This window comes from Opisthocomus hoazin, chromosome 7 (genome assembly GCF_030867145.1).
Source record: "Opisthocomus hoazin isolate bOpiHoa1 chromosome 7, bOpiHoa1.hap1, whole genome shotgun sequence".
Lineage (NCBI taxonomy): Eukaryota > Metazoa > Chordata > Aves > Opisthocomiformes > Opisthocomidae > Opisthocomus > Opisthocomus hoazin.
The window spans coordinates 460,681-488,672 of NC_134420.1; the positions used below are offsets into that span (position 1 = coordinate 460,681).

Consider the following 27,992-nt stretch of genomic DNA (forward strand, 5'->3'; position numbering starts at 1 on the left):
GGGTGCCCTGCGTCCCCGCGCCGAGGCGCGTCGGCGGAGGTCGGGGACGACCGGGTGCCGGCGGTGGTCTGCGCACGGGGGGCTCGGGGCCGCGGGCTCGGGGCGCTAGTCCTTGGGTGGCTTCTTGCTGCGGGCGTTCCACATGCCGCGCTTGGAGTGGTAGTAGTGGTAAAAGTTCCTGAGACGCAAGCGCTCCACCTCCAGCCCGCTCTGAAGCACCCTGCAGCCGGACGGACGGACGGCCGGCCGCTCAGCGCAGGGAGCGGACGGGTCCGGCCCGTGGAGCGGAGCCTTCGCCCCTTCCCCACCGCACGGCCCCAGACCGAGGGGACGGAGGGCTGCCCAGGGGGTGCGCCCCAATCCGCACGGCCGGGGGGGCTCGGGAGCTGCCGGGACCCCCGCCTCACCTGTCCAGGAGCTCCCAGTCCTCCCCGCCCCAGCGGTCTCTGAACTCCTCCGTGTTCATCCCTCCCACGCGGTCGAAGTCTGACTTGTAGATGCCGAAGAGGCCGAAGCCGTTCACCTCCCAGTAGCCTGGAGGGGAAAGAGCAGTTAGGTGAGGGGTGCGGGGGGACCCCCAGATCCCCAGGCCACCGCCCCCGTGTTCTCCCCGCTGCTGGGAACCACGGGAACGCCCCGTCCCAACCCCTCTTCCCACCACGGGTCCATCCCCGCCACTGCCACCTCCCACGGGGCTGCGCTGGGTGACAGCCCGGTTTTGGGGGGCATTGCACCCAGCGCACCCCCAGCACCCTTGGGCTCGAACCCCATCTTGCCACAGCAAAACAAACCCCCCCTCCCCGTGCGTCCGAGCCCGGCTGTAACCCAAAGCCAGCGCCGCAGCTCTCCTCGGGGGACGTGTTCCAGCCGGGAAGGGGTCGCGGCAGGGGGGACCCCCTTACCGTTGGGCTCCCGCGGGGAGCTGCCGCAGCTCAGCCTCATGACGATGGGCGCGTAGGCCAGCTTCCCCTCCACGCAGTGCTTCCGGATGCTGTCCAGGATGTTGGGGGGGAAATGGATGTGCAGGTCGCAGAGGAACACGATGCTGTGCCCGTCCTGCGGAGGGGACAGACACAGCCGGCGGGATCAGGGCGAAACAGCTGCGGGAGAGCAGCCAAGCGGGAGCTGGTTCCTCTCCCCCGGCTCACCTCGACCACGTCCACGCCAGCCTGCAGCCCGGCCGAGCGCTCGAAGTTCCCCGTGCGCCGCAGGTACTGGTAGCTGATGGCAGAGGACAGGGGGTTGGTGCTGGTGACCGGAAGGGACACGGCCAAGAGGGGGGCAGGGACCATGAGCAAGGAGAGGGGACCTCCTCAGGGAGGGGGTCGGGTGCCTACAACTCAGGCCGAGGGTCCCCCCACGGAGGCAGAGGAGGTTTCTGCATCCCCGTCTCCTCCTGTGGCAAACAACTTTAAACCCCCAAAAAGCAGGAGGAGGGGAGGGCCGGTGAGGCAGAGACCCACGCCGGGCTCGGAAGGAGCAGCAGGCCCTGTGAGCACTGCCAGGATGGCCTGTTCCCCCGCGAGGAGCCCACAGACCCCCGCCCCAAGGAGCCTGCAGACCCCCCCGCCACAAGGAGCCTCGGGGGAGCAGGATGGGACCCGGAGCTCGTGCGGGGTGGGTTACCGGGGCAGCCGTGCATCCCGCAGGGCTTTCTCGACATCCATGTCATCGCTGTCAAAGTCCACCAGGATGACGTTGAAGTTGGCGTCCTTCGTCGCCCCGTACAGGCGGGCCATGTCCGAGATGAACTGCTGCACCCAGCGGGCTTGGTTCTTCACTGCCAGACACAGCCACAAACATCCCTCAGGCTCACCACGGGGGTCCCAGGAGCACCCCCTTCCCCAACCAAACCAACACCCCTTCCAACGAGGGGAGAGAACCTCGGCATCTCGTGAGAAGAGAGCAGCTCAGCCCCCGTGGGCCAGCCTGGAGGATGCAGCTGGGGAGCAAAGGGGTGGCCTTCCTCCCGCTGGAGGATGCTGAGGGCAGAGACAGCAGCAGAGACCACGGAGCGACGCGTCCTGCTGTCACCTACCGGGTACCACGAAGTGCACCATGACGTCCTGCTTCCAGCTGAGCCGCAGGGGCCGGCACAGGACAGGTTTTCCGTAGAGGATGCTCCAGGTGCTCGGCTGGGGCTCGGTGGCCCCCAGGGCTGGCCCTTCGGGGTTGGCCTCGGCGCTGTCGTCCTGCTTGCCCTGGTGCAAGAGGACGTAGACGTACTCGGAGAGCCGCACCGTCCGCTGGCCCCGCTCCGCCAGCTCCAGCTCCAGCAGGTAGCGGTTCCCCCGGGCCGTGTCCCTGCGCTTCTCCACGTTGACGATCCTCAGCAGCGTGTAGATGCTGTGGGGAAAGGAGAAGCACTTGAAAGCTCCATCACTGTGAGCTCTGCTCCCCGCAGCTCCCTTGCTCGAGGGGTTGGCCTGAGCCCAACACCCAGCTCAGCGGCCCCAAGGAGCCCAGGGGGGCGAGGGCACATCCCCCCAGCCTCCCACCCGCGCCCCGCTCCCTCCCTACCCTCCGTTCTTCTCGTTCAGCTTCTCCATGTACTGTGCCACCACGTCGACCACCTCGCTCTCGCTCAGCTGCAGGTTGCCCGAGACATTGCAGCGCAGGTCGTTCCAGTCGGAGCGCAGGAGCTCGAAGTCCACCGAGCTGACGCTGAACGTCCTCTGCCAGTTGATGGAGTCCTCCAGCCAGCTCTGCTGCAGCTCCCCAGTCTCATAGCTATAGTCCGACACCTCTTCCTCCTCCTCCTCTTCCTCCTGGCCCTTTCCCTCCTCCTGCTGGGACACCGTCGTTTCTGACATCTTCATAAAGGATGTCACACGCGTCCCCTCTGAGCGGGCCACCTCAGAGGAGTTGTAATCGGTGGTGGCCGCAGTCCTGCCCGGGGCAGGAGTTGTGTCCTCTCGGGTCTCCCTGCTGAAGAGCCCTTCGGTCCCCAGGGCGAGGAGGCTGGGCAGCGCCCGCCGCTCGGTCCCCAGCTTGGACGGACGTTCCCACCTCCTGCCACCCATACGGGTGCTCTTCTGCCGGGCAGGGCCCCTCTCCTTGGAGATGTTGCTCAGGAGCCAGGGAGTCCGGCGGCCAGGGACAGCACGGAGCTTGCTGGAGGCGACGGGATGCTTCTGAGGGGTCCTGGAGCGGAGATGGACTTTCTTCAGAGGTTTTGGGTAAAGAAAGATGCCAGGGAAGACCGGGTCCTGGGCTGGGGCTTTCCGCTTCCCTGGCTGCAGCCTGGTCACATAGACCTTCTCCTGGGCTTTCTGGGGCTTTGTGTCCTCCCTGGGTGCTGCAGGCTTGCTGGGACCCAGTGTTCTGGCTTTGCCACCAAAGATGGGAACAGAGAGGTGGGGTTGAAGGCTCAGAGCCCCGGCACGCTTCGAAGATGTCAGCAGCCCCAGTTCATCCTCCTCGCCCTCGGCGGGATCCTGGGGCAACCAAGTGAGCGCCCGCCCGTGAACCTGCTCTGGCACGGGGCCTGCGTCCCCCTCGTCGTGGAGGTCCTCGGGGACGGCCGCCGGGCTGGCGCTGGCCTGCTGGGACGCGCTCCACCTTCCTGGCTGCCCAGGCGTCCCCGTCCCGCGCCGGGCCGGACCCCGCTTGCGGCGAAAGCTGTAATAGTCCAGGTCATCTCCGTAATCCCTGGTGACCGGCGGGGGCTCCTTGCCTTTGGCTGCGGGTACCGGCCCAAAGCTCTTCTCCTTGGCTTCGGGAGGGGGGTCTGTGGGCTCGGGGCTGTCTACTCCTTCCTCCTCCTCCTCCTCCTCCTCGAGGAAATCTAGGGAGTAAAGGCAGAGGTAAATACTCCGAGGTTCCAGCCGCTCGCCGCACCCCCCTGCAGCGTGCTGGCCCGAGACAAGGAGGTCACGCTTGTCTCCAGCAAGAGATTAACCTGCAAGCGGCTGCTCAGCACGGGAAACCGCGAGCTGGCGGCCACTGACCGATGCCCACCAAGGCTGGCAGCTCCAGGCTCTGCCCCGAAACCCCTCCCAACCTTGGCACCACTCTTCTTTCATCGGGGAGCAAACCTAGCCTGCCAGGGCTTTGCTGGGCTGCAAACAGACAGCAAGGCAGGCTCCAAACATCCCCACGAGCACCCCCAGACCCTGCGCCAGGTCCAGCTGTCTCCTGCTGCCCCCTGACCAGGCCAACCCCGGAGACGTGGGCACACGGCTTCAAGCAGCAGGGAGGGCGAATCCCAGCCCCAGCACCCCACTTCCCGCATCCCGCAGCGCTTTGTGGCTGAGCCGAGCGGGCTGCGTGACCACGGAGCTCACAGGACTGCTTAGAGGCAAGCTGCTGCTCAGCCCTGCGCTCCTCGAGCCCCCGGCATCGCTGGAGCCACCCCGCTGAGCCGCCTCTCCGAGCGGACGGGCTGGCGGGCGAGGACGCCGGGTGCTCAGCCCCGTGCCACGCTGCTGACGGATGCCCCAAAAGCTGTCAGCGGGGAGCGGTGACTCACTGTCTGGGCCGAGGAAGAGAAACGCGTGCTGGCGTGGATCCTCCTCCTCTTCATCCATCTTCATGTACTTATAGAAACCAAACCTGGGAGACGGAGCGGAAAGATGAGGTCCCGGAGACAAGGGAGGGGGGTGTGTGCGAAGGGACGTGCTGGCACACACGCGAGCCGTGCAGGGAGGAACATCCCTGGCTGCAGCGCAGGCGCCCGGCCGCAGCCCGGCTCCCAGGGGAGCTGGGATTCCCCAAATCCAGGGGCACTGCCAGGTCTCCAGCTGCTACGTGCCCAAGAGATAGGGAAGAAGCCAGCCTGGAGGTGGCCCCTCCACGAGGGACAGAGCTTGGGGACACATGGCTGAGGACCCATCATCTCAGCGCCCTGCTGACATCAGCCCCTTCCTTCCCTCCACGTGCCACCCCCAAGTACTGGTCCCCCAACACTTACTTCTCCAGGTAGAGAGGGGACTCCCTGTAGAAGCACTTGTTCTCCGTCTCCATGTGAGTGAGGCGTGTGAAGTCATTGGGGTACACGAACGAGAGGTAGACCTGGGGAGATGACAACGCTGCTGTCACCCCGGCGCAGAGTGGGCTCGCTCTGGGGAAGCGGGGGCTGGCAGGGCTTGGAGCCGGGGATCCGAGGCCACCGGCATGGACCTCAACAGCAAGGTGACCCCCAGCATCTCAAACACCCCACGGGGCTTTTAACCCAAGCCCCTTTGGGTCAAGGTGGGGAAGCGCAGCCTGGTCCTCCAGCGAGGGACATTTTCTCCTGGATTTTGACCGTGCGGAAACATCCCTGCGCTGGGGTGGGGGCACAGCACCCTGCCTCGCCGTGTGTCCCACGGGAGCACGACTCCCTCCCAGTCGCGGGGAGACACTTACGAATTGCAGGCCCTGGTAGCGGGCGATGGGGAAGTCCTTCACCACGTAGGTGGGGCTGTAGGCGCAGGGCACCAGCACGTTCTCCACTCGCGAGGCCTCGATCGCAGGGGCTGGGGAGAAGCAGCCGCGGCTCAGCCCCAGCTCGTGCCCTGCCACCCCCGTAGCCCAGCCCACCTCGTAGTCTGTGGCCCAAAGCATCCCAGCTTGCCCCCCTGTAGACCCCAGTGGCGATGCCCTCTACCCAAGAGATGGGCAGCAGGTAGGAGGGATGCTCTGGGTGCCTGTGGCAGCCAGGTCCTGCCATTTTCCTCCCCCAAAACCCCATGGAGATGTGCAAAGGCCTGGTCCCAGCCACTTACTGAGGAAGAAGGTGTCCCTGGGGTCAGACTTGAGCATGTCAGCCCCGTGCTCGTCTTGCTGTGCCTCCCAGAGGTAGCTCCCGCTGTGGCTGGCCAAGGTCTGCGGGATGTGCTCTACGTGGTTCATCTTCAGGGACGCTTCATCTGAAGAAGGCGAGGACAGGGGCTGAACCCCACGGGCATACACATACAGAGCATTGTCGTGGGAGCATCCCCCAAGGTGGCACTTCCCAACCTCTCCATCCCTCCCACCGAGAGGGCTTGGAGGACTGTAGGTTCCTCCCACTCTCAGGGGAACAAGGGGAGCCAACGTGTTTGCACGAGGGCAGACCCAGCTCCTCCAGCCCTCTCACATGCTCACAGACCTCGTGACTAATCACCCTAATGATTATTTCCATCAACTAACAAGCACCACGAGGACAAGGGTACAGCCGACCTCAGCCAGGCAGCGCCAGCTCCGGTTGCAGCACCGCTCACCACGCTCAAAGACGAGGGGTGGGAACACTCGGGGGCTTTAACTCCCAAGGACACAGGAGACAAACCGTGAATGTTCTTCCCCGCAGCGGTGCAGGTAAAGGCAACACGAGGTGGTTTTGCCTCCTGTTCAGGGACGAGGGTGGCATGTCACCCCTGGCTATTAGCCAGCCCCCAGGCCGCCCTGAGGGAGGTCACCTTGCTCCGGTCACCTTGGCCCCTTCTCAGAGCTGCCTGCCCCGAGCACCCTCTCCAGGGTGCTCCCTTTCCAGGCAGCCCTGCCTGCTGCGGAGCTGCGGGGAAGCAGGCAGGTCCTGAAGCAAGCAGGAACCCCCTTCCCGAGCCCCCGACTCCGCTGCCTGCGGTGGGGAAGGGCTCCCCACACGTCTCCGTGCAGCTGGCCGCGGCTGGGCTGCAGCCCGGGAACAGCCCAGAGAAAGGGAAGGGACGAGGACGCTCCGCACGCCGCCTGTCCCCCACGCCACAGGGACGGGCTCCCCACGGGCGACGCAGCGTCGCCCCGGGATGCTGCCGGGGTCTGACGGAGCCGGGAAGCGGGAAAGAGGAGTGGAAAGAGCCGGCACTGACGGACAGCGGTCGGGGCAGGGGGGAATTATCTGCATGGCATCCTTCTCACGGGCACCTGCATCAACAGCAGCAACACCCCTCCATCCCTCTCCTCCCCCCTGATCCCCGCCAGCTGCCTGTCCCCTCCTGCCTTATCGACACCTTCCAGGGCATGTTTGATGGCCGGTCCTCCGGCGTATCGAGCACTGGGGCAGGACCCATCTATCAAGCCTTTTCTCGCTGCCAGGGAAGGGGCAGGAAGCAGAAGATCTACAGATTTAATTAAACCCTGCGCCATCCATCCCCGTGTACACGACAGCTCCTCGTAACTCAGGGCCAGGCCAAGGAGCCAGCCCCCCGTGGTCTCATTAGCAGGGGCAAGGCTGGAGCACCAGGAGAGCTGTGTTTCTGCGGCGTGTCACCTCCACATCCCCTTTTTGGGAGGGTCACAGCACACTCCCAGCACCACCCCTCCCCACTGCAGCCCCTTGCCTCCTTCCTTACACCCAACAGAAGCTCTGGGGGGACTCAGAGGCTGAGACCTTCCCCCAAGATCTGATTTCCCAGGCTCTGGTTTCCATCCCGGGCTCTGACGCCGTCTCTCGCCGGCTGCACCAACGCGTGCAGCCCCCTCGAGAGCTCGCTTGCCGTGGCTGCGGGCGGACACGCCTGGCCCGTACCTGTGTACAGAGAGATGTAGGAGGAGTCGATCACTTCGAACTTCAAGCTGGGCAGGAAAACTCGCCACTAGGAAAAAATACAAGGAGACGGAGAATGAGCGGGAGGGCGGCAGGGGTTTGGGACGCAGCTGCCCGACCCCAGGCACCCTGGGATGGGTCCTCCTCCCTCCCCAGCTCCCACAGACTCGTCTGCACTGATCCCAGCCCCAACCCTGAAGGAGAGGACTGATCCTGCTCCAGTCCCATCTCCTGCCTTCACCCCAGCGATCTGGGATTAGCAGGCGTCCCCAGCGTGGGCAGAGAGGGGAAGGCTCCCGCAGGTGGGGCACAGGCTGACGCCGCTGCCCTCTCGGACTGGCACAGCCCAGCCGTGGTCCTCCGGGCCAGGCAGGCCAGGTCCGGCCCCGCGCCAGCATCAGTCACGTCACGGCGGGCAGCAGAGCCGGGCGCCCTGCCTCGCGGCGGGGAACGATGCCGGGGCGCGGGGCAGCTTCTCCGCACGCCCCGGAGCGGGGAGGCCACGGCACCCACCGAGGACCCGGGCCAGAGCCGGCACACCCCGAGCCCCGCGGCACCTCGTCCCCTTCCGCGGCTCCCTCCGGCGCTGCGTGAACGCACGCTCGCAGCAGACGAGCCGGCATCGGCTTCAGGGGTCTCCACAGCTGCCTGCACCGATCTAACCACGCGTGCTTGAAAAGCACGCCCGGAGCCTCTGCCCGGACAAGCCCCTAAATACCCACAGGGAGAGACGCATTAGGGTCCTGCTTTTTTGTAGTTGCTTTTTTCTGGACACCTGAAAGGCTTCCCTCCCTCCAGCCAAAAAACGCCTCCCCCTGTTTGTTTGTTTTTCACAGCAGAAATGCAGATCTTATCGGGGCGGACCAAGGTGGAGCCCTGGGAGGGCGAGGCTGAGCGATGGGGAGCAGCGAGCCAGCGAGGAAGGGGTGTTGTCAGCCTCTCCGAGGCTTTGCTGGCACAAGTCTGACTCTAGTGATTAATGACTGCTTGGGAGAAAGGAAACCTTTGCTAACGAGCCAACATCTTCCCCTCCCAAAGACAGCCCAAGCTCCCGACCCACGCGCTCCAGGCTCTGCAGGGCTGTGCAGCCAAGTAGACAAATTCAGATTTTAATGTCACAGTATCTCTAAGGGAGAAATGAAAACAGGGACCCACTCCATCTCCTCGGCCACCTCTCCCACCACTGACCCCCGGATGCAGACCAGCGAGGCGGGCTGCCACCCGCAGATGGTGTCCTGGGACCCGCCTGCTCTGGGCTTACGTGGTCGGGGGTCTCCTTGCCCACCGCAACGGGCTCCTCCGAGCAGCAGCCCACAGGGGCCCTTCCCCCTCTGCCAGCCCTTCGGCAGAGGCCAAGGAAAAGGAGGAGGGATGGGGCTGGCCACGCCGAGCTGCAGCCCGGAGCGGAGGGGACGCTCTGTTAGCATCCATTACGGGAGCACAAGGGAGGGACAGCAGGGTCTTCAGCTCCCAAAAGGCCGTCGGCACGAAAGGATCGGATGAGCACAGAGAAAAGCAGCCCGTGCCAGGCGTCCCGTGCAGGACTAGCCCCGGGAGATGGGGACGGAGCCCCAGCTCCATCGGGGTGACACTGACCCGTCCCTACTGTGGCCGGAGCCGCTGGCAGCCACAGGAGAGGGGAAATTGTGGCTTTGCTCCAGGATAAAGTGCTTTAACGCACGTCGGGAAAAGCCCTGGTGCCAGCTCCTGACAGGACAAGCCCTGAAAGGAGCACGGGTGGGGGCATTTACTCACGCCAACTTCCACGTGGTCTGAACCTCGGTCGTCTTGTTTGTGGAGCAGCTCGAAGTAGTAGCGTCTGGAGGACATGAGGCTGCGGAGGAGGGGAGGAAGCCAGTTAGAAACGATTGCGGAGCTGACTGCGACCGCTGCCAGGGCGATGGGAGCTCCCCTGCTAGAGGAGCCAGCTCGGGAAACCCTCCCTGCTTGCTCAGTGTGGCTACACCTTCCTGGGGCGAGGAGACGGGCAGCGTGATGTGGGTATGCGCTGCCCCATCCCGCTCCTGGGAAGCTTCACGAGATCGGGGGGATCCCCTGTCCCCCCCTCATCATCTGCAGAGGTGGCTGTGGCCCCCAGCACCTTCAAGCCACGGACCTGGGGGCATGGCTGGTTCAGCTCCTTCCCAGCCCAGACCCCTTGTGCCTTCTGGGAAGAGACCGTGGCCAGGGTCACCTCCCAGGGAGGAGGAGCTGCTCAGAGTCTGTGTGGAGCCAGCAGCTCCACCTCCGCAGCTTCATCCGCCCGGGATGGGCAGCGGGAGCGAGGACACGCTTACCGCAGGGGCTTGGAGACTTGTGAGCTGAATTTGGTGAACTCTCCCGGCGCCGTCCACTCGGTGCCCAGCTGCGGGAAGGAAGGAGGAGCGTGTCAGAGCTCCGGGGACACCACGGGCCAAACGCCACCGGGCTGTGGGGATCTCCCCTCCACCTCCATCAGGCACGACGCCATGCTGCCCAAAGGCTCTTCAGGCAGGACGATAGCCCTGGAGCTCTGTCCCAGGGCCTGCTTGTCCCCAGCTGGTGGCACTCCTGCCACAAGAATTTGCCACCGGCCAACAACACCAAGTTCCCAAAAATGCATGGATGCGGTGACGGAGCACAGAGTTTCCAGTTATAGGAGTTAACGCCAAGAAAATCCAGGAGCGAATATTAAATCTCCTGTTCTGGGACATCGGCTGGTCTTTGGTAGCTCAAACTAGGATGGGACCAAGGGGCAGAGGGTCCTTCAGAAGCCAAACGAGGCCTGGCCAGGGGCAGAGGTGGGACCAGGCTGAAATAGCCTGGCATTTCCCAGGGGGGCGAAGCAGCAGGAGAGCTGCCTCCGGCAAAGCCCCCACGGACCCCGCACGCTCCCTCTGAGCTGCTGCGCTGCAGCACAGGGTCTTGCAGAAGGGAGAACGTGCCGTGGCTAAAGAGCGCCCGCGGGTTTGAAGCGTCATTGCTGAGCGGCAGGGATCCCCAGAAGGCGCTCGGAATGGGAGTCAGAACGCTGGGAGCGAGGAGCGAGGCAGCCCGACGGAGGGGACGCGCTCGGTGGGAGCTCAAGCATCGCCGGTGCCGCGATGGGCAGAGGGTCGAGATGGGAGCACGCACCTTGCCCACAAACGCAGCCAGCCGGGAGTTGGACGGGCTCTCGTCAGAGCTGAGCCAGAACTCCGAATTGTCATCCGACGCCACCGAAAACTGGAAGTCCCCTGCGGAGAGCAAAGGAGCAGGTCACTGCAGAGGGATACGGCGGCCCCGGCGCCGTGGGCTCAGCTCCGGTGCCTGGCAGTGAGATGGGGAAGCAGGGACGGGCGGATGGAGGCGACGGGGCCACCCCAGACCCCATGTCCTGGCTCCATCCTGGCTGGGACCGGGGCTTCACCTCCCTTTGAAGCAACCAGGGAAAAGGGTCTTCGCTCCAGAAAGACCCTCCTGGCTGGGAGCCTGGGGACTGTCTCTAAGAGCCTTTCTGTCCTCGTGTGGCCCAAGCAGGGGGAAGGAGGCAGCTTCTCCCTGTTGCTGCAGGGGGAGAAGAGGCCAAGCTCCGTCACTCACCATCCTTGAAAGGGTGGATGTAGCCAAAAATCCTCAGCCCGTAGTTCTTCCACTTGGGCGACACGGCCAGCTTCTTCACTGTGGTGCGGGTCTGCGGAGGAGAGACGGGGACGTGAAAGCACAAACCGCTCGTGCCCAGGCTCACGCCTTGCTCCAACACCACTCAGGCCACCTCCTCCTCATTATCCCAAGGCCCCGTGTCCCTGGCACCAGCGGGGATGTGGAGGTCCCATCACCACCCACCTCTCCCTCCATCCCTGCTCTGCTGAGAGTTCCCTGCCCCGAACCAAACCTGAAAGTCCGCAAGCAAAGGCCTGGAGGACCAAGCCCACAGCCAGTGGAGATGCAGCAGCACCCAGAGAGGGATGAGTGGACCCTCCCTCCGACCCGTCGCCATGGGGCCCAGGACTCACGTGGGGAAAGAGCGGAAAATGGAGGTTCTTCCTCAGGTGCCTCACGGCCCCGCCACACCAGTCTTCGAAGACGTGCAAGTTTGCCTTCCCTTTGTACTGGGGGACGAGAGAGGGAGATGAGCGGGCTGTCCTCCTCAGGTGCCCCCTCGCCTGCCAAGGACAGCGCTAGGGCATGCTGGAAGGCGGGTGTCAAGCCCTGGGGATGTCACTGACCCCGTCCCTCACCCACCCGCAGCACCCATCCCACCGGCACACAGCCAGCACCAGGAGGCGGGTGCAGCACGGACCCATCTGGAGAAGACAGGCAGCAAGCTGTCCCCTTCACAACCGCACAGGCTGACGCACACCCACGGCACGCACCCGAGGAGCTCATCCTCACGGGCACCATGCTGACCCCAGGACCGGGCAGAGCCCCCGGGACCGGTGATGGAGAGCAGGGAGGAGGACGGCTGGAGCTGGCTTCAGAGCCTGGCATGCTGGGGTAATGTGGGCTGTGGGCTCCCAAACGAGGGGCTGGGTGGACCCCCTGCTCCACCACCACCCCTTTTGCTGCTCCCTGCCCACCTACCTGCTCATTCCACGGCAAAGCCTGCTTGGTCAGGTTGAGTTTGGGGTGCGTGGTGGCTCGGTCAGACCGGTGGCCCCTGGAGAACCAGCCGTCCAAGTCCTGCCCATCGCTCTGTCGAGGAAGCAGGAGGGAGAGCTGAGGGATGGGGGGGACCGGGGCCAGCCTGGCCATGCTTGCAGGAGGTGACCCTAGATCTAAACACCTCATTTTGGATGTCAAGCGCTGCCAAACCAAGGTGAAAGCTTTCAAAGCTAACGGCAAAGGAAATACGGGGCAGGAGGAGGCAGAAAAATATTGGCAAGGTGTCCTGGGGAGCTGAGTTTCAAAATGTTCCAGCTAAACTCGTTTCTCTTCCTCTGCTGAGGAAACAAACTTCTCCAAAACAGTAAGTTTTCTGTTCATCCAAAATGTTCAGCCAGTCTCACGGGCTACTGGAAACAGAGTATTTTGGGCTCCGTCTCCACAGAGCACAAGCGACCTCTAAGTCCGCTCACGGCTGGAGGAAGCGGGATGCTTCTCTGCTCCCCCTCCTCCTTTAAAGGGGTTTAGGTTAATCCGATCACTCGTGTCGCGAAATTTAGAGGGATTAGGTGAGCATTCACCCGCCCTGGCTTGCTGAGACGGTGACGGGTGGCAAGGAAAAGCCGGGTGTTTCTGGAGCCCACCCAGAGCATCCTCCTTGTCTACCACGCTGGCAGCCGCAGGCAGAGCCGGAGCGAGCCCGTGCCACCCCCGTGGGCATTGCCATCGTGTCCCAGGGAGCGTGGCAGAGGAGGGCTGAGGGACCAGCTAGCACATGGGGAAGGACAAGCCGCCAAAGAGCTCTCCAAAGAGACCGCTGACCTGGCACCTTGCCCTTGCCTGCGGTGACGGGAAGCTGTGCCCGTCAGATGGGGACCTGGCTGGTGTCACAGCCCATCGTCACACCGGTGACACCCACGCTCCGCATCAGCCCGCTCCAGGGATGGGACCGAGGAGGGCACAGACGTCCCTGCCGCCTGCCCCAGCAGGACCCACAGTCATCGTCCCCATGGCCTCAGCCGGGCAAGGAGGGACCGTGCCACCCCCCGAAGAGCGGAGCTGACCCTCTCCAAAAGCAGAGCCCAGCTCCGAGTCCAGGTGACAACCACCGCAGCATCGGCACGGCACAGCCCGTTAGCACACACAGCGCCAAGGAAATAATTAGCAAACTGCTGAGGAGGAGGGCAGCGGTGCCCTTGGAAGGCTTTATTAGGGAGGTGGTGGAATTGTGCCACGCTCACTGGAAGGATTTCACCCTCCTCCCAGGGAAAAACGAGATGCAATCCCCGCTGTCCCCCTCCATCCTCACCCAGCACCAGCCCCTGCTATCTCTGGGCACCTCATTTTCCTCCTCTGTCTGTCTGTCCCTGATCTATGAGGAGCTGGGAGAGATCACAGCAGGGCTTGTCCTCTTCTCGCCCACGCTCTGCCAGCCAGCCAGGCGCAACCTGCCTCCTCCCCACCCGTACTTCTCACCGCTTCATCGCTGCCTAGCCTGCAGCCGGCTCTCCACCCCCAGCACCTGGAAGAACCTCCCTGCCTTTCTGCAGAGAGGCACCGGGACGGGTCTCCATCCGGAGATGGAGGGGACAACCCACCACCATCCCTGCCTGCCCAGAGACAGAGAAGCGGCTGTGCCACCAGTGAGACCCGCAGTTCGGAGCGCAGCGGGAGGAAGGTTTTCCGTCTCCTTGTTTTGAAGGAGCGCTGCTTTGCTGCGGTTCGTGGAGCCCTTTTGAGCCAGGCTGTTTGCTTTCAAACTGGAGTGAACTTTTCCGCCGCCTGCCCCAACAGAGGGGACAATTCAGAGCCCAGCTCCCCGCAGCCAGAGCCTGCAGACACGCTGAGGAGGGGACAGTAGGGTGTTGGAGAAGGGCTGGGTGACAGCTGGCTGAAGAGGACACAGCAGGGTGTCCTCGTGGCTACGATGCCCAGAGCCTCCCGGGCTGCGAGCAAGGAGAGATCCTCTCTCCAGCTTCTGCTTGGAGACCCCAGCTGGGGTGTACTGGGTCCAGTTTGGGGCTCTCCAGTCCAAAACAGGCAAGCGGAGATCAGCAAGACAGAGCAGAGGACACAGGAGCAGGCGGCTCTGCCCAGCGAAGCAGGACCCTGCTGCCATGAGGACCCTGCAGCTTTGCGAGGAGGGGCTGCAGAGAAGGTGGTGCCGGACCCCGCTCCGAGGAGCACAGCGACAAGGCAAGAGGCGCGAGCCGCAAGGCCAGAAGTTTCCATGGGATATTGGGGATCTTTTTTCTCCACCGCGAGGGCTGCTGAGCAGAACCAGAGAGGTTGTGCCCTCTCCACCCTCGGATCTGCCCAGCCGGACGAGGCCTCGAGCACCCTGCTCTAGCTGGCCGTGTGCTGGCTGAGGGACTCGGACCAGCCACTCCACAGGCCCCTTCCCACCCGCCCGCGCTCCGATTACCGTCAGCTCCTCCTCACGGCTCTCGCTGGACTCCTCGGCTTTCCTCTGCCGTGCCGACGCCTGGGCTGCCGCCGGCCGCCTGCCGGGATCCGTCACCTCCCCCAGCCTCTCCCCATCTGCGAGGGGAGCAGAAGAAGAAGGCGTGAGACCACAGCCACCTCCAGCCCAACACCGCTCCTCCTTTGGGGACACCCGCGGGGAAGGGCGGGCGCTGCCATCGCTGCGGCTCCCGGCGGGGAGGGACACAGGGGACGACGGCGGGGGCTCTGGCTGCGACTCCCCTCATCACATTGGTACTGAGCAGCTGGCAGCAGCTCATCAGCGCCAGGCTTAAGTACACCCCCTCCAAAGCGCAGCTCCAGGCCCTTCACATAAGACAGCCAGGATCTCCCGCAGGATCTCTCTCCACATCCATCCTCGGGACGCATCGCTGCTCGCTGCCCCTCCAGTGCCCGGCTCTCCCCGAGCACCCCACGGCTCTCCCCAAGCACCCCACGGCTCCAAGACCCCCCAGGCATACCCTCCCCCAACCCAAGACCCCGCTGAAGGCACCCCCGCCAAGCCCTCGCTGCCGCAGACGCCTGTGCCACCCTGGGCTGCACTCGTCATTCCCAGCCTACGGACTCCCCTCACGCCCGCCTTCCTCGGGCTGCCGAGGGAGGGATTATTTTTCAGCACCCTCGCTTCCCAGCATTAAAATAACCGACTTCCCCCAAAATTACAGCACGGACGCTGCGAGCAGCGGCGCAGCCCTGTCCCCGGCCGTGGGCACGGCGGCAGGGGGGTTCACCGCCCCCCACCCCTCCACGTCCTCCTGCTCCCCAACAGCAAGCCCTGGGGAGCTCTGACCCCCATAAAATGAAACGGCTTCGGTGGCTGCCACGGGGGCAGCTCCCAGGGTGTCTTCAGACCCCACGGCCTGGCCGAGGGGCAGCTTGGGGTGCCCCCGGAGCCCCCCGCCGCACGCCTCCCGTGCCATTAGTATTCCAGCAGCCGCGCAGCCGGCGTCTCCTTGGAGATGGCAGCACAAATCCCATCCCCACCGCGGGGACAGGAAATTAAGCTCTAAAGCCCCTTCTTCTGCTCTCAGCCATTCTTCAGCCCCAGGCAGCTCCGTCTCTCTCCTGGCAGCTCCCTGCCTCCCACCAGCCGCCCTCCTCCCCTCGCCCATCTTCATCCCTGTGGCCTTCCTCCTGCAGCCCCACAGAGGGTGGTGGGCAGCGTCGCAGGAGCACCAGGACTGGATCCCGCGCTCTCCTCTCGTCTCCTCCGCTCTCCAGACCCCCCCATCACCCCCAGGGACGGGCAGTGGGAATAGAGCCGAACCTCGCTGTGCCGAGGCCACGGATGCCGCTGCTCCGGCACGGAGCGCAGGGGACAGCGTTACTCCCCCCATGCCGCTCCGTGGATTAACGATGGCCACGAGGAGCGGGTGCGCTGCTCCCAGGGACCTGCCGAGGGACGGGACGCGGCGGCCGGCTCTGCGGTACCTACGCAGGGTATCGCTCCCAGCCTCGGAGGAGATGAACCTGAGATTCACCGTCTCGGCATCCATCTGCGACGCAGGCTGGAGGATGCCACGCTGCAGGTCCTGTCCCCTGGGCAGATTAAACCCCCGCACGCACCGGCCGCTGCCACCGAGCCCCCGGTCCTGGCGAGCAGCCCTGAGCTGGCAGCACCCCGGCTGCAGGCACAGGGACGCTGCACGGGGTCAGCCCGCCTCGCTCAGCCCTTTTCGCTCACCGCTGGGTACCGCGCCCGGGTTTGGGCCCCTGCCACAAGGCACTGGGTAAACTGGAAAGAGATTATTTGATATAAATTGGAGCAAAGAGTGGAAAAGCCACACGTTGCCCTCAGCGAGGCTGTGCAGGCTCCGTCCTTGGAGGCTCTCAAGGTCCAAAGCCACGAGCCCCCGACTCGCTCTCCGTCCCCATGGCCCAGCTCCATCCCCATCAGGGACCCTCTCCAGCACAAGCAACTCCTCTCAGCCACCGTGAAGGAGCAGGGAGGGCTTGTGCTCCCTGCTTTGGTTTGCATCCACATTAAATGCCACCGCTGCTCTGAGGGGTTTAAGTAACACCGAGGCTCAAGCCCTGTGTGCCTTCAGCAAAACCCTCCCTCTTCTCGGCGGGGACAAGCGCTCACTCCGAGAGGCACCTGCACCCCGGGAGGAGCGACAGCACCAGCAGAGCCCCGGAAAGAGCCTTCCAGGCTTCTGTGCTGACGTTCAGTCCCCTGCAATTTAAATATAGGATAGGAGAGTCACGGGCAGCCTTAGCCAAACACCCAAATGCTACTCAGCCTCTGTGGGAACGGGACATGAATGCTCCCCTTGGTGAGGGGAGGGCAAGGCCAGCACCTCGTACCAACGAGCATCACTTTGCTCCACCCCCCCTCCCCGAAAAATCGAGCCCCTTCGGTCTGAACCTCACCCCCGTGAGAAAGGAGCAGCTCAGGGGCTACGAGAAGAAGAAGCAGAAAGCGGTGCCAGGAGGGAGGAAGGTTTCGGTTCCCCCGGCTTAGTTCCCTCCTACGCGTCCTCCCAGCACCCTCCGGGCCGCCCGGGAGCCGTGCCCAGCGCGGCTGCTGCCCCAGCACCCCCGGGACGCGCAGCCAGCACCGCCGCACTGATTAATGCTGCTAACCTGCTGCTTCCTCTTCTTCTAGGACCAGACAGAGCCACGTAAAGGCGGGCAGCACGGGGTGGGAGGATGGGGCAAGGTCTGGGGACGGCATCACCCGGGGCACGCTCGGCAGCGACGCGTTCAGAGCGGTGCTGATGCTTTCAGAGCCGCGCAAGGAGGGGGCAGGAGACCCGCACGCCATCGCACGAACCAGCTCCGAGTCACAGCAGCCAGCAGACCACGAGCCCGGGCCAGGAGCGGTCCTCAGCACGAGACCACGGCTGCAAGGGACCGAGCACCAACCCCACCGCACAGCACAGAGACCAGGGCGATGCCGGCCCGGAGCAGAGGAGTTTCCCCGTCGTCACACCACACAGAGCCGCCCCGTGCCGCCCCGCTGCCGGCGAGCACAGCGGGCCTTCCACGCAGCAGACGCCTGCCTCCCCACCTCCCTCCTCCTCCCCTCCTGCTCGGCTGACGGCGCGCAGCTCGCTCGCCCCGAACACAGCCCCTTTCTTCGCTTGGGTTTCGGAGCCGGGATTTCGCCTGCAGCTCTCTGGACCCTTTCCAAACCCTCCAATACGGTTAGAGATGCCCCTCGCTCATGCTTCCTCCAGCATCTCCTAATTGCTGCTAACGAGTCTCTGCTCCACGGTCACTTGCTGCAAGCTCGCTCCGCGCTCACCCACCGTGTTCCCAGACCAGGCACCCGGGGACGAAGCCGGACATTGCCCAGCAAGCTGAGCTGCCTCGGCACGGGGGGAAGCTCACAGGAGCCTCCGCACAAGGATCAGGGCTGGGACTCCCGAAATCCCCTGCTCCCGCCCTCCAGCTGGATGCTCAGCCCCAACGAGCTCCGGCTGCCCAATGGGAAAGGTCCCACAGGGAGATGTCAGGTGGGACATCAGGTGGATGGACCCACTGGAGCGAAGCTGCCGGGACGGGACAGTGGTCAGGCACCGCCTTGGCGTGGCCTGCCCGGCTCTCGGTACAGCCACAGCTCTGCTCCTGGCCCCAGAGGTGCCCAGGTGGGGATGAAGAGCCCTGAGCGGCAGACGAGGACTCTTTGGGGATGAAGAGCCTCGGGTCAGCAGCAGCCACGGTGCTGGAGGAGGGGGAGCACGTCCCAGGACCTCAGGGCATCCCCCCGCCCGATGCGGGTCTGTGGTCAGAGTCCGACCCTGCTTGGCTCCAGGCTGCGCGTCCTGGCAAGCGGTGCTGAGCCCTCGGGGCGTCAGGAGTGGGACTTCTTCCTTTGGGAGAAGCCTCCAGCAGCAGCAGCGGCAACTGAGGACGCTCAGGACCCTTATTCTCTCTCTTTTCCCCCCAAAACAGACCCCAAAAGGCACCAGCGAGAGGAGAAATGACACCCCCCAGCCCGAGGTCCCAAGCACATCAGCCGGGTGGGATTTGGGGCACGGTCCCTGTATTATTTCAAACCCCTTTCCCACCAAACCGATGCTCCGGAGCAGATGTGTGGAGTGATTTGTCCATCACCAGGAGCCGTGTCCCACTGAAATACAGCGGTCTGCGGGGCTGCCCGTCCCCTTCAGTCCCCCTGTGCTTGTCCCCTGCCTGCCCTGCACTTCCCCATCCAAGCCCGGCTGCCAGCAAAGCTCCCAGCCCCTGAGAAAGATGCAGGGGAGCTGGCCAGGACCACAGAGGACTGGAAAAATCATGATATTCGACAACAAAAATCACATCTGAGCTCAAACCCCCAAAATCTTGTGCTCAAAAAATAAAAGAAAAGCATTTAAGCTGCAATCCACGTTGCCTGCGAGCGTCTGACGCCTTGGCCAGCCTCCCCCTCGGTGGGGACACGGCTGGTGAGGAAGGCTCAGCGCCGCTGCACGCCGGAGCTCACGGTTCCCCCCCAGCTACCCCGACGAGCAAACCGTGACCAGAGCGGTGGAAAGGGAGATGGATGGGTTTAGCTCGGTGCTCCAGGAAATCCCCCCCGGGGTGACCATCTGCTCTCCTGTCTTCCCATTCCTGCAGGAAAACCCGCGCTGGATGGGAGATGCCAAAGCGAGCCAGAGCAGCCTCACCACCGTCCATCCCCGAAATGCCGGCGGACCGGGCTGCAATGGGTTGCCAAAACCTTCTAGGCGTGTTCGGAGCTGCATCTTACCCTGGATGCCCACCTCCCGGGAAGCAGCACCACTGTCTGTGCACAGAAGATGGGGAAAGGCAAGGAGAAGCCCAACCGGAGCTCAGAGCATCCCCACCGACGCCAAGCCCTGTGGTCTAAACCAGAGCTGGAGACGGGTTTTACTACTCACAGAAACACGAGCCTGGGACCTGCTGCTCTCCTCAGCATCCTAAAGCTCCTCCGACCACATCCCAAAGCTGAGGGACGGGTGATGGGGGCGAGGTGTGGGATGAGCGCTGGTCCTGGGCTGCCCACCCCAAGGGACAGCTTCACCCCACGTTACACCTCCCAGTGACGGGGAGCTGCTCCCCCTTTTTGCCTTACGGAAGGAGCCTGCCAGAGCAGCCAGCTCCAACACCCAAAAATCAGGCAAAGCCTCTGGAGGCTGGAAAACACGAGGGCCTGGGTTAATCCCCTTAATTCCCACCGCCAGCTGCTGCAGGAGACCTTGGGACCAACACAGGAGATTGCCGAGGGACCTTCGCAGCAACACGCCGCTGTCCCGCCTTCCTCGGAGGACACAAATACGGGAGGAAAGGCCAGGCAGGAGCTGGGATGGGATGGATGCCCTGCACCTCCACGCCATGAGGAAGCATTGCTCAGGACTACGCTGGAAGGAGAAGGTCAGGATGCTGAGGACCAGGTTTCGGGCATGCCGAGCACCCCGAGTCTGAGCTGACACCTTTTGAGGTCCACCACTCAAGAGAGGTCTGCACATGTTCTGGCTGCCTCTGATCTCTCAGCTTCTGTGTGATGTTTTTGAGCTCTCTGAATCCAGAGGAACGGGAGAGGGACAAAGCTTCTCCAGCATCCAGTCCAGCTATTCTGAGTCCGTCTGCACAGCCGAGAAACACTGCAAAGCTTCCGTAAAGAAACCCTTGCCCATCCAGACCATCGCATCCATCCCCTCTCTCCCCATGGAAAAAGAGAGAACTCAAACCCTACCAAAGCTATGAGCCTGCAAAGAAAGTGGGCGAAGAAACCACCCCGCTCTTGGGAAAAGCGTGGTGGTGGAAAGAGAGGGGACAGGGCCTCAGTCATGGTGGCCCGTGAAGCTACACCAAGCCCCCAGCGAGATGCGGTACCGTGCTGGGAGGATGCCAGTGAAAGAGGGATGAAGGCAGCGACTCGAGCCAGAAGACGTGCCAGGGATGCAGCAAGCGGGCGAGCAGCTCAGGGAGGACCACCCCGAGCACCTGCCGTGGGCTCAGGGAACAGCAAAGGAGGGGAGCGCGAGCCCGATGCCTTCCCAGGGTGAGGAACGTCAGCGCGGCTCTGCCCAAGTCCTCGCCGAGGAGCAGACCCCAGCTCCACAGCTGCAATAGCAACGGCGCTAAACCGGGTTGGCACCCTCGGGGAGCCCAGGCTGAGCCCTCCCTGCCTCCAGGCAGGCACACGAGCTCGGTGGCCGGTAACGAACCAGCACCAAGCCAGGTCAGAGCGATGCCCGGGGGGTGCCCACCCCCGCGGAGCCAGCAGGAAGCAGAAGTGCCCTCCCCGGGCTCTGCTGCCCATCCTCGGGCCCCGGAGAGTGGCCAAGACCCCGTTTGCCCCTGCCACGCGACGGGCGGCTTCCCCCGGCCACGCAGGACCGCTCCGCGCCCCGGCACGTCCTCCCAGGGTGCTGCCACCGGGCAGAACCCCGAGCCTGTCCCCGGGGCTGAGCGGGGACACCCTGCCGTGACACGGGGCGCGCAGGGAGCAGCGATGCGAAGCGAGGTGACATTTACACCCAGACACAGCTGCCGCAAAGGCGGCGGCATCGGCATTTCTATTAAACCCACCGGCTCAACTGCCGGCAGCCCGCGGCTCCCCGGCGCAGACGCAGCCTCCGAGCCAGCAGCCGGAGCAGAGGAGCGCACGCATCCCTCCACCGATTCTCCTAACGAGCTGCTAAGCAATTAAAATTAGCCAGCAAGGAGTCAATATCGCAAACCCCCTTCTGTCGCCGAAAAAACGCAGCGCTGCCCGCCGGGAAAAAACCGCCGTGCTGCCCGCAGCGCTGCCTGCTCCACGGCACCTGGGGCAGACGCGGGGACGGCGACAGGGCCGAGGGAACGGGGCGTGGGACCCTCACGGGGATGCAGGATCAGACCCCAGGCAGCCCCTCCTACCTCCCTCGGTCACTCTTGCCTGCCTGGATGCTGCTGATCCCTGCCACCGGCTGCGGGAAGGGTTTTGTTTCCGTCCCTGGGTCACCACCTCAAGGCACAGACGCCTCGCCGAAGGAACTAGAGGAGCGAGGGGATTTTTTTTCCTGCTTCCCCAAAACGAATTCATTTGATGCTGTTTACCCGCTCCGTGCCATCCCTCTCGGCTGGAGCAAAGGAAATCGATGGCGAATCGCTCAGGGCTGGCCATGGAGCTGCCATGAGACCACTCAGGCTGACAAACACCCACCCTGGGAGACAGCCCTGACATTTCCACGCTCAACTCAGGGTCCCAAATCCCTCCTGCACATTGACAGCAGCCAGATCTCCCCCATTTTCCCCCGGTCACACCTCACCGTGCATCCGTTGGCCGCCAGTCCCCATCTCCTCCAGCACCGTCTCATTTAGCACCAGCTCCAAAGCGAGATGGAGCAGCTCTGGCCGAACAGGGACAATGCTCCCTCACGGCCCTCGGTAGGGATTTTGCTTCCCGGGACACAGCCTCCGGAGAAGGTCACTCCTAACCCGCGATGTGCCGGGAATCGGGCAGAATTCATTTCACCCTAGAAATATTTCAGCCCCCGACCGCCAGCCAGCCCGGGGGGTCACCACGTCACCCGCCAGCTTTCCCACCAGTTGCAGCCGGTGTCTGGCTTACCTCCACCAGCCCCGCGGGCTCTTGACCTTTCCCTTAGCTTGAATTTGGCAGCAAATTCGGCTGAGCTCTACCCCTCTGCGGGGACCATCCACTCCCGTTCAGCCTGCTCCCCAAAACCCTCCCGCGCATCGTACCCGTGCGGTCCCCCCGCTCAGCAGCCAGCTCCCGCCGTCTCCTCGTGCAGCCGAAACCCCTCGGCCCTCCCATTGCCAAGGCAGCCAGCCACCGAAACCCACCGCCGTGCCCCCTCAGTCGCCCCTTGGGTGCTGAAGCCAGCGGCACGGAGCGGGCTGCGAGCGGGGCCGCGCAGCTGGCACGCGGCCGGGGACGTGCTCGGCTCCCCACAGCCCAGCCGCCGCGGGCAGCGAGCGAAGGTCCCCGCCGCGCCACCCCTGGGATGCCCAGCGGAGCTCTGGGTGCCCGATGCCCTCTCCGGGATGCTCCGAAAGCTACTCCACTCCGTCGTGGCACAGCGCGGCCGAGCGACCTGCCGCCCCGGCGTCCCCGAGACCCCTTCCCTACGGAGCTGCCTTCTGCCCAGGCACAGGCGGCAACCAGTGACCCCCGCTCCCCACGGAGCATCAGCAGCTCTGCAGCTGAAGGAGACTTCAAAAGCAGCCCCGAGAGGAGGACAACAGCCTAGGAAAGTAATTGACAGCAAATCCCACATTAAAGGGGACGGAGAATACGTTTTATTGGGTTGTTTTATGCTTTTAAATTTTTTTAAAAGGACTTTAGCTGCCAGGACTTGGAAGAGCCTCCACGGCTGAGGAGCGATGAAGGGACAGAGCGCTTTGCTCTCTTCTCCTTGCGCCATCACCGAGGCCCAGCGGGACCCGCTGACCCATCCCACACGGACACACGCGTGCCGGGACCATCCCCTCTGCCAGGGGTCTGGCATTTCTGCAGACGGGAGCGACAAACACACCCACAGCTTCCTCTCCCCGGGCGGGGACCACGCAGCTCCCAGGAGGGCAAAGCGAAGGGCGAAGCATCCCTCGAAACAAAGCCGCATCCCTGCTCCTGCCGTCGCACGCTCGGTGCCGGAAATCCCGGGGCGCGCGGGGTCAAGCCCCAGGGACCCACTCCCAGCCTTGCCCACCCCGCACCCGAGTATTTCGGGCAGAGGGAGCGGGACCCCGGCCCAGGGTTACAAAGCCCTTTTCCCTGGGTACCGGGCACCGCTGCGGGTAAGAGGACCGGCTCCGGCACCGAGCCCCCCGCGGCCGAGCACAGCTCAGGGTCCCCACGCTGTCACCGCAGCTCTGCCGAGGTGCAGCACAGCAAGCCCTCAGCCCCCAAGGCAGCAGCAGGAGGGCAGAGTTAAGGATAAATTAGCCAGGTGTAACCCATTTGTTTTCACCCCACTACCAAGCCCTGCAAGCCGCCACCTCCCCTGTCTTTGGGGACCCCCCCGGGTGCCCAAACCCAGGGACCGGGTCACAGCCAGGCTGGGGAGGGATGTTGCCACGAGGTGGTTTAAAGGCAGCGCTAACCCAAAATAAGCACAGGCGCATTTTTTCCCCGTACTTCTCCCCCATCACCTGCCAAAAAGCCCCGAGACGCTCAGGGCCCCCCCCAGCCAAAGGACAGGGCTCGCTTGTCCCTCCATCCGCCTCCTTTTCCATCCGGCTTGCTCTTGGCAGGTCCGGCGCGGTGACAAAGAGCTGATTCAGGGCAGCGGGGCACCCGAGCCGAGCAGGGCAAGGAGCCCAGGGCAAACCGGGCCACAGCCCAGCGAGGAAGACGAGGGCTGCGGGGCTTCCCGGCCGGAGGAACGGTCCCAGTGACACCAGAACCAGCCCACGCTCCTGGCTCCAAACCTCCGTCGTCGGCAGCAGGGATGGGACCAGCTTTCACCAGCGCCGGGACCCCACGCCGAGGGGGTGTCCGTCCCGGGAAAGCAGCCTCTCCTAGCAGGGACAGGAGAGCGGGACGATGCCAAGAGGAAGCGCGCCAGCGGCTCTTCTTCCAGACACAGCGCGCGAGGACGCACGCAGCCGGACCCGGGCAGCGCCGCTTCCGGCGGGTACCGAGCAGCCCGGCTGGGTTTTCCTCCCCAGACGGCCCCGCTCCAGTGTCCTCCAGCACCGATCCCGCGCTCCCCCGTCGCAGAACCCTCCCAGGACGTGGTCCCAGCACCGCCGCGGTCCCCCCACGCGCCAGCTCACTGCCCCACGAGACGGCTGCCGGGGGAGCAGCCCCGCGCCCCTGCCCAGAGCCCCTTTAGCTTTTTACTGTATTTTTTTTTTCTTCCCTTCTTCCTTTTCTTTCTTCTTTTTTTTTTCCTTTCCACCTGGCACACCAGCATTTCCACCCCATTGACTCGGAGCGGTTTCCAGCCGGGAGAACACCGTAATGGCCTCATTATTTCAGATGAGGAATCTGTGTGTTCAATTAGGCAGAGAAGGGTAATTATCTACTTGTGGAAGATAAGAAAAGGGGGTTATTTTACCAGGGACATAGCACCAGCACGGTTCCCAGTCAAGTCCTCGGATGCTCCAGCTCCAGGTGTGACCGCCGGCTGGGCTGAGGGGACGTGGGTACCCCCAGACGATCCCCCCACGCCTGCGCTGTGCTCCCCGACACTCACATACCCCACTGCCCACGCCTGGCCTGGTCCTCCTCCTCTTGCACCCCCCCAAGCTGCCAGAAAGCCTCGTGCCCTGCACCTTCAGCCTCCAGAAAGCACATCTGCTGGGTGACACTTCATTTCATGAGTAATTAACCTTTTTTTTTCTTTTTTTTTTTAATACATCCTCTGCCAGCTGTCACAGGCCGGGCAGCGTCCTCGGCAGCGGGCAGACAGGTTCAGGCTCACAGTGGCCAAAGAAACAAAAAAACCATCTCCAAACCTTAGACAGATTTTGGTGCACAGTCCCTTGCAGCGACGCTGGAGAGCCCTGCACCCTCCCCAGCCACCTCTCCCCCTCCAGGGATGTGTCCCCCCCGCTCCGAAGGGATCTGGGACCAGAGCTCCCTGCGGATCCCACAGATCGGGGAGGAGGAAGGAGACATGCGAGGCAGGAGGCCACGGTGACCCCCCTGTCCCGCTTGCTCACCCCAGCCCAGGGACCCCGCTGGGCCCCGGGGAATATCAGGTACCGGCCGCTTTCCGTCGGGAACGCGACGCGCGCCGACGGCCGTGATCCACCACGGGCTTGCGGGACGGATCCCGCAAAAGCCGGGAGGTGGAGAGGAGCAAACCCCGTGCCCGCTGCGGCGGGACCCCCACGGCTGCGGGAAGCAAGCTCTTCCCCCCAGCACTGCACGAAGGCGGCTTCAGCGAGGTGGCGAGAGAGATGGAGTGGGGAAAACACCCCCGGGCAGAGGGGGCTGCCCCGGAGCCCCCCTCCAGCACAGCTCAGCCCCAAACCCTTCCACTTCCCCGCAAACTCTTGCGCCAAGCTTTTTCTTGAATATTTTTTTCCTCCTCATATTTTTTATTCCTCTCTCTTTTTGACTCCATTCAGTATTTTTCCAACTCAGATGGCTCCGTGGCTCTCCCACCGTGGGGTTGTAGCGGCAGGACGAGGGTCCACCTGCGCATGACCGAACCCCTTCCCCAGCCTCCACCCAACCCCTCCCCAGCACCGCACTTCAAAAAAAAGGCTCAGCGGGACCTAAACCCCAGCTTTGCCACGCGGTCACCCAGGCTTTAGGCAACGTCTGGAAAACCACAGTGCAAGGAGCCGCATCTCCCCAGAGTCTGGTCCCGGACAATGGAGAGGGGCATGGTCCAGCCCAGACAACGTCCATCCTGTCCCGGGGAAGCACCCACCTCGAGAAGATGCCCGTGCCCCCCACAGCACAGGGCAAATCCCAACCCCATCATCGGGCCAGTGGAAAACACCGCCGGAGTGCGGTCCTCGCCCGGCACCTCCCAAGCTGTGATCCCCCCCATCCACTGCACGTCCCCATCTCATTCCCCACCTCCCACAGACCCCCTTCTCCCCTAAATCCATGCATCCCCCGGCTCGCAGCCATCCAGCTGCCCTGCAGCCGCCGGGCTTCCCCGCTGCGAGCCGGAGCGGGGCTGTGCCTCGCCTCGCTGCTACAGCCAACCCTGCGGCCGCCCTCGGAGCATCCCGAGGGGCAGGCAGGGATGCAGGGCACGTAGGCAGGCGGGGGGGAGAGCAGGAATAGGCACCCGCTGGGTTCAGCACCCAAAAACACACCCAGGGAAGGCACCGGCACAGAGGCATCGCTCTGTGCATCCTCCCCGGAGGAAAACCTCATCTCACCCTCGTGCCGCTGCACCCCGACACCCGGAGGGACCCTGGTCCGCGGTTTGCACAGCCAGCCAGCCACAGGGCCGGCGATCCCGTGCCATCTTCCCCCCTGCCTGAGGCTGCTGGTCCCGAAAGAGGACTCGGCCCTCCTTAACACCAGGATAATCGCAGAGACACGGGCAGCCGCTCGCAGTCAGAATTCTGTAACGCGTGGCTTTTCCATTAAGCACGACCCTGCAGCGGAGAAAAGGAAACAATCGGCGCAGCCTCCCCACAACCTCTCCTTTGATGCGATGCACGAGCAGTCTCGCTTCCTGCTTCTCTTATTAGCATTATCCCAGTTTCCCCAAAAGGCCCAAAAATTCGCAGGATCACGCCGCTGCTACAGTTGGAAACTTTGGGTTTGACAGCCGAGAGGCTTCGCCGGCCTCCAGCACTGCTCTGAGCCGCTCAGGAAAGCCATTTCCTGCCCAAATGAGCGCTAACTCTCGTTTCTTTCCGATTTTTTTTTTTTAAATAAAAACCACTCGCTGAGTTCAGTCTGACCAGAAACGCCACAGCTCAAGTTTCACCCGACAAACGTTTCGTGCAGTTCGATGCCACCCGAGCAGCCCAGCGCGGTCTGCAAGGGCAAAGCCGGGAGTCGTTAGACGCAAAGCCGAAGCGCGGGGCAAGCACCAGCACCTGCCTGGCCAGGCCAGCCCGACGGAGCATCCCCGGGCATCCCGGAGAGCATCCCTGAGATTCCCAGAGAGCATCCCGGAGCATCCAGGGGAGCATCCATCCCACAGCATCCATCCCGGAGCGCATCCCTGGGCATCCCGGCGCTCTCGGGGGGGCGGAGGATGAAGGATTTCTTTCCGACAGAGAAGCAGAGGCTGAGCAAGAAAGGACGGGAGGGCCGGGTTTGCTCCCTCCAGCAGCGACGGGAGGCTATAAATGGCCTTCTTTGTCATCGCAGCCAACGCGGCAGGCGAAAAACGAGGACGCAGCCGCTCGGGGGGGGGAATGAAAACCCCCGAGCCGCCTGGGGCCCCTCCGGGGTCTCCCCCGGCCCCTGCAGGCGCGGTGCCGCGGCGGGGTCCCGTTCCCCCCGGGCCGGGGGCTGCCGCCCCTGCGGGTGCTGGGCGAAGGCGGGGGGGGGGGATGCTCTGGAATCCCGGCGCGGCGGGGGGAACCGGCCACCTTCGGGAGGGACCCCAAACCCCACCGCGGGGTGCCGGGGGTCGGGAGGGGGACACCCCGCGGTGCCGGCCCCGGTTGGAGGGGGGGCCGCCCGCCTCCCCCCCCCCCCCGTTACCTCTGCCGTAGGCGAAGGGCAGGCGCAGGGCGCGGCCCTGCCGCACCAGGCTGATGTGCAGGTAGGAGAACCAGACGGCCGAGGTGAGCAGCGCCAGCAGCAGCAGCAGCTTCAGCTGCTTCCGGAGCTTCTTCACCGGGAGCCGCGGCATCCTGCCGCCCGCATCGCCCCCGCCGCCGGCCCGGCCCCAGCGCTAGCCCCGGCCCATGGGGCCCCCCGCCCGCCCAGCCCGCTCGCTCGGGGCCGGCCGTGAGGGCAGCGGGGCGGCGGGGCGCAGTGAGCGCGGGGCGCGGTGAGCCCCGGCCGCCCGGACCATCGCCGCCGCGCCGGCACCCGCGGGCGGGGAATGAATGAGCGGGGCCGCGGCGGGTGGGGAGCGGGGGGGGGCTGCGGCCTCGCCCCCTCCGCCCGAGCGACGGCACCGCCGGCCAATCGCCAGGC

At 64.3% G+C, this 27,992-nt stretch overlaps 1 protein-coding gene across 1 annotated transcript; it reads right to left on the reverse strand.

The window, feature by feature from the left end:
• On the reverse strand, positions 1 to 27,754 carry B4GALNT4 (beta-1,4-N-acetyl-galactosaminyltransferase 4). The gene is made up of 20 exons (XM_075426928.1): positions 27,552 to 27,754; positions 14,436 to 14,551; positions 11,990 to 12,100; positions 11,422 to 11,517; positions 11,009 to 11,099; positions 10,562 to 10,662; positions 9,745 to 9,812; positions 9,203 to 9,281; positions 7,430 to 7,496; positions 5,709 to 5,852; positions 5,350 to 5,459; positions 4,913 to 5,013; positions 4,472 to 4,554; positions 2,521 to 3,787; positions 2,039 to 2,346; positions 1,627 to 1,780; positions 1,149 to 1,221; positions 903 to 1,056; positions 408 to 534; positions 1 to 220 (listed from the first exon to the last, which is right to left on the reverse strand). The coding sequence occupies exons 1-20, from the start codon at positions 27,700 to 27,702 to the stop codon at positions 106 to 108; spliced, it is 3,516 nt and encodes a 1,171-aa protein (XP_075283043.1). The 5' UTR covers positions 27,703 to 27,754; the 3' UTR covers positions 1 to 105.
• Positions 27,755 to 27,992: the final 238 nt, after the last annotated feature.

What these genes read in the sequence shown, in the direction of transcription:
- B4GALNT4 (XM_075426928.1), bottom strand. Translation starts at nt 27,702, where the DNA reads ATGCCGCGGCTCCCGGTGAAGAAGCTCCGGAAGCAGCTGAAGCTGCTG. An exon ending in CTTTGCCGTGGAATGAGCAG is followed by an intron (nt 11,518 to 11,989) that starts GTAGGTGGGCAG and finishes CTCGTCCCCCAG; the next exon opens with TACAAAGGGAAGGCAAACTT. An exon ending in TGGCTGCGTTTGTGGGCAAG is followed by an intron (nt 9,813 to 10,561) that starts GTGCGTGCTCCC and finishes TCCTTCCCGCAG; the next exon opens with CTGGGCACCGAGTGGACGGC.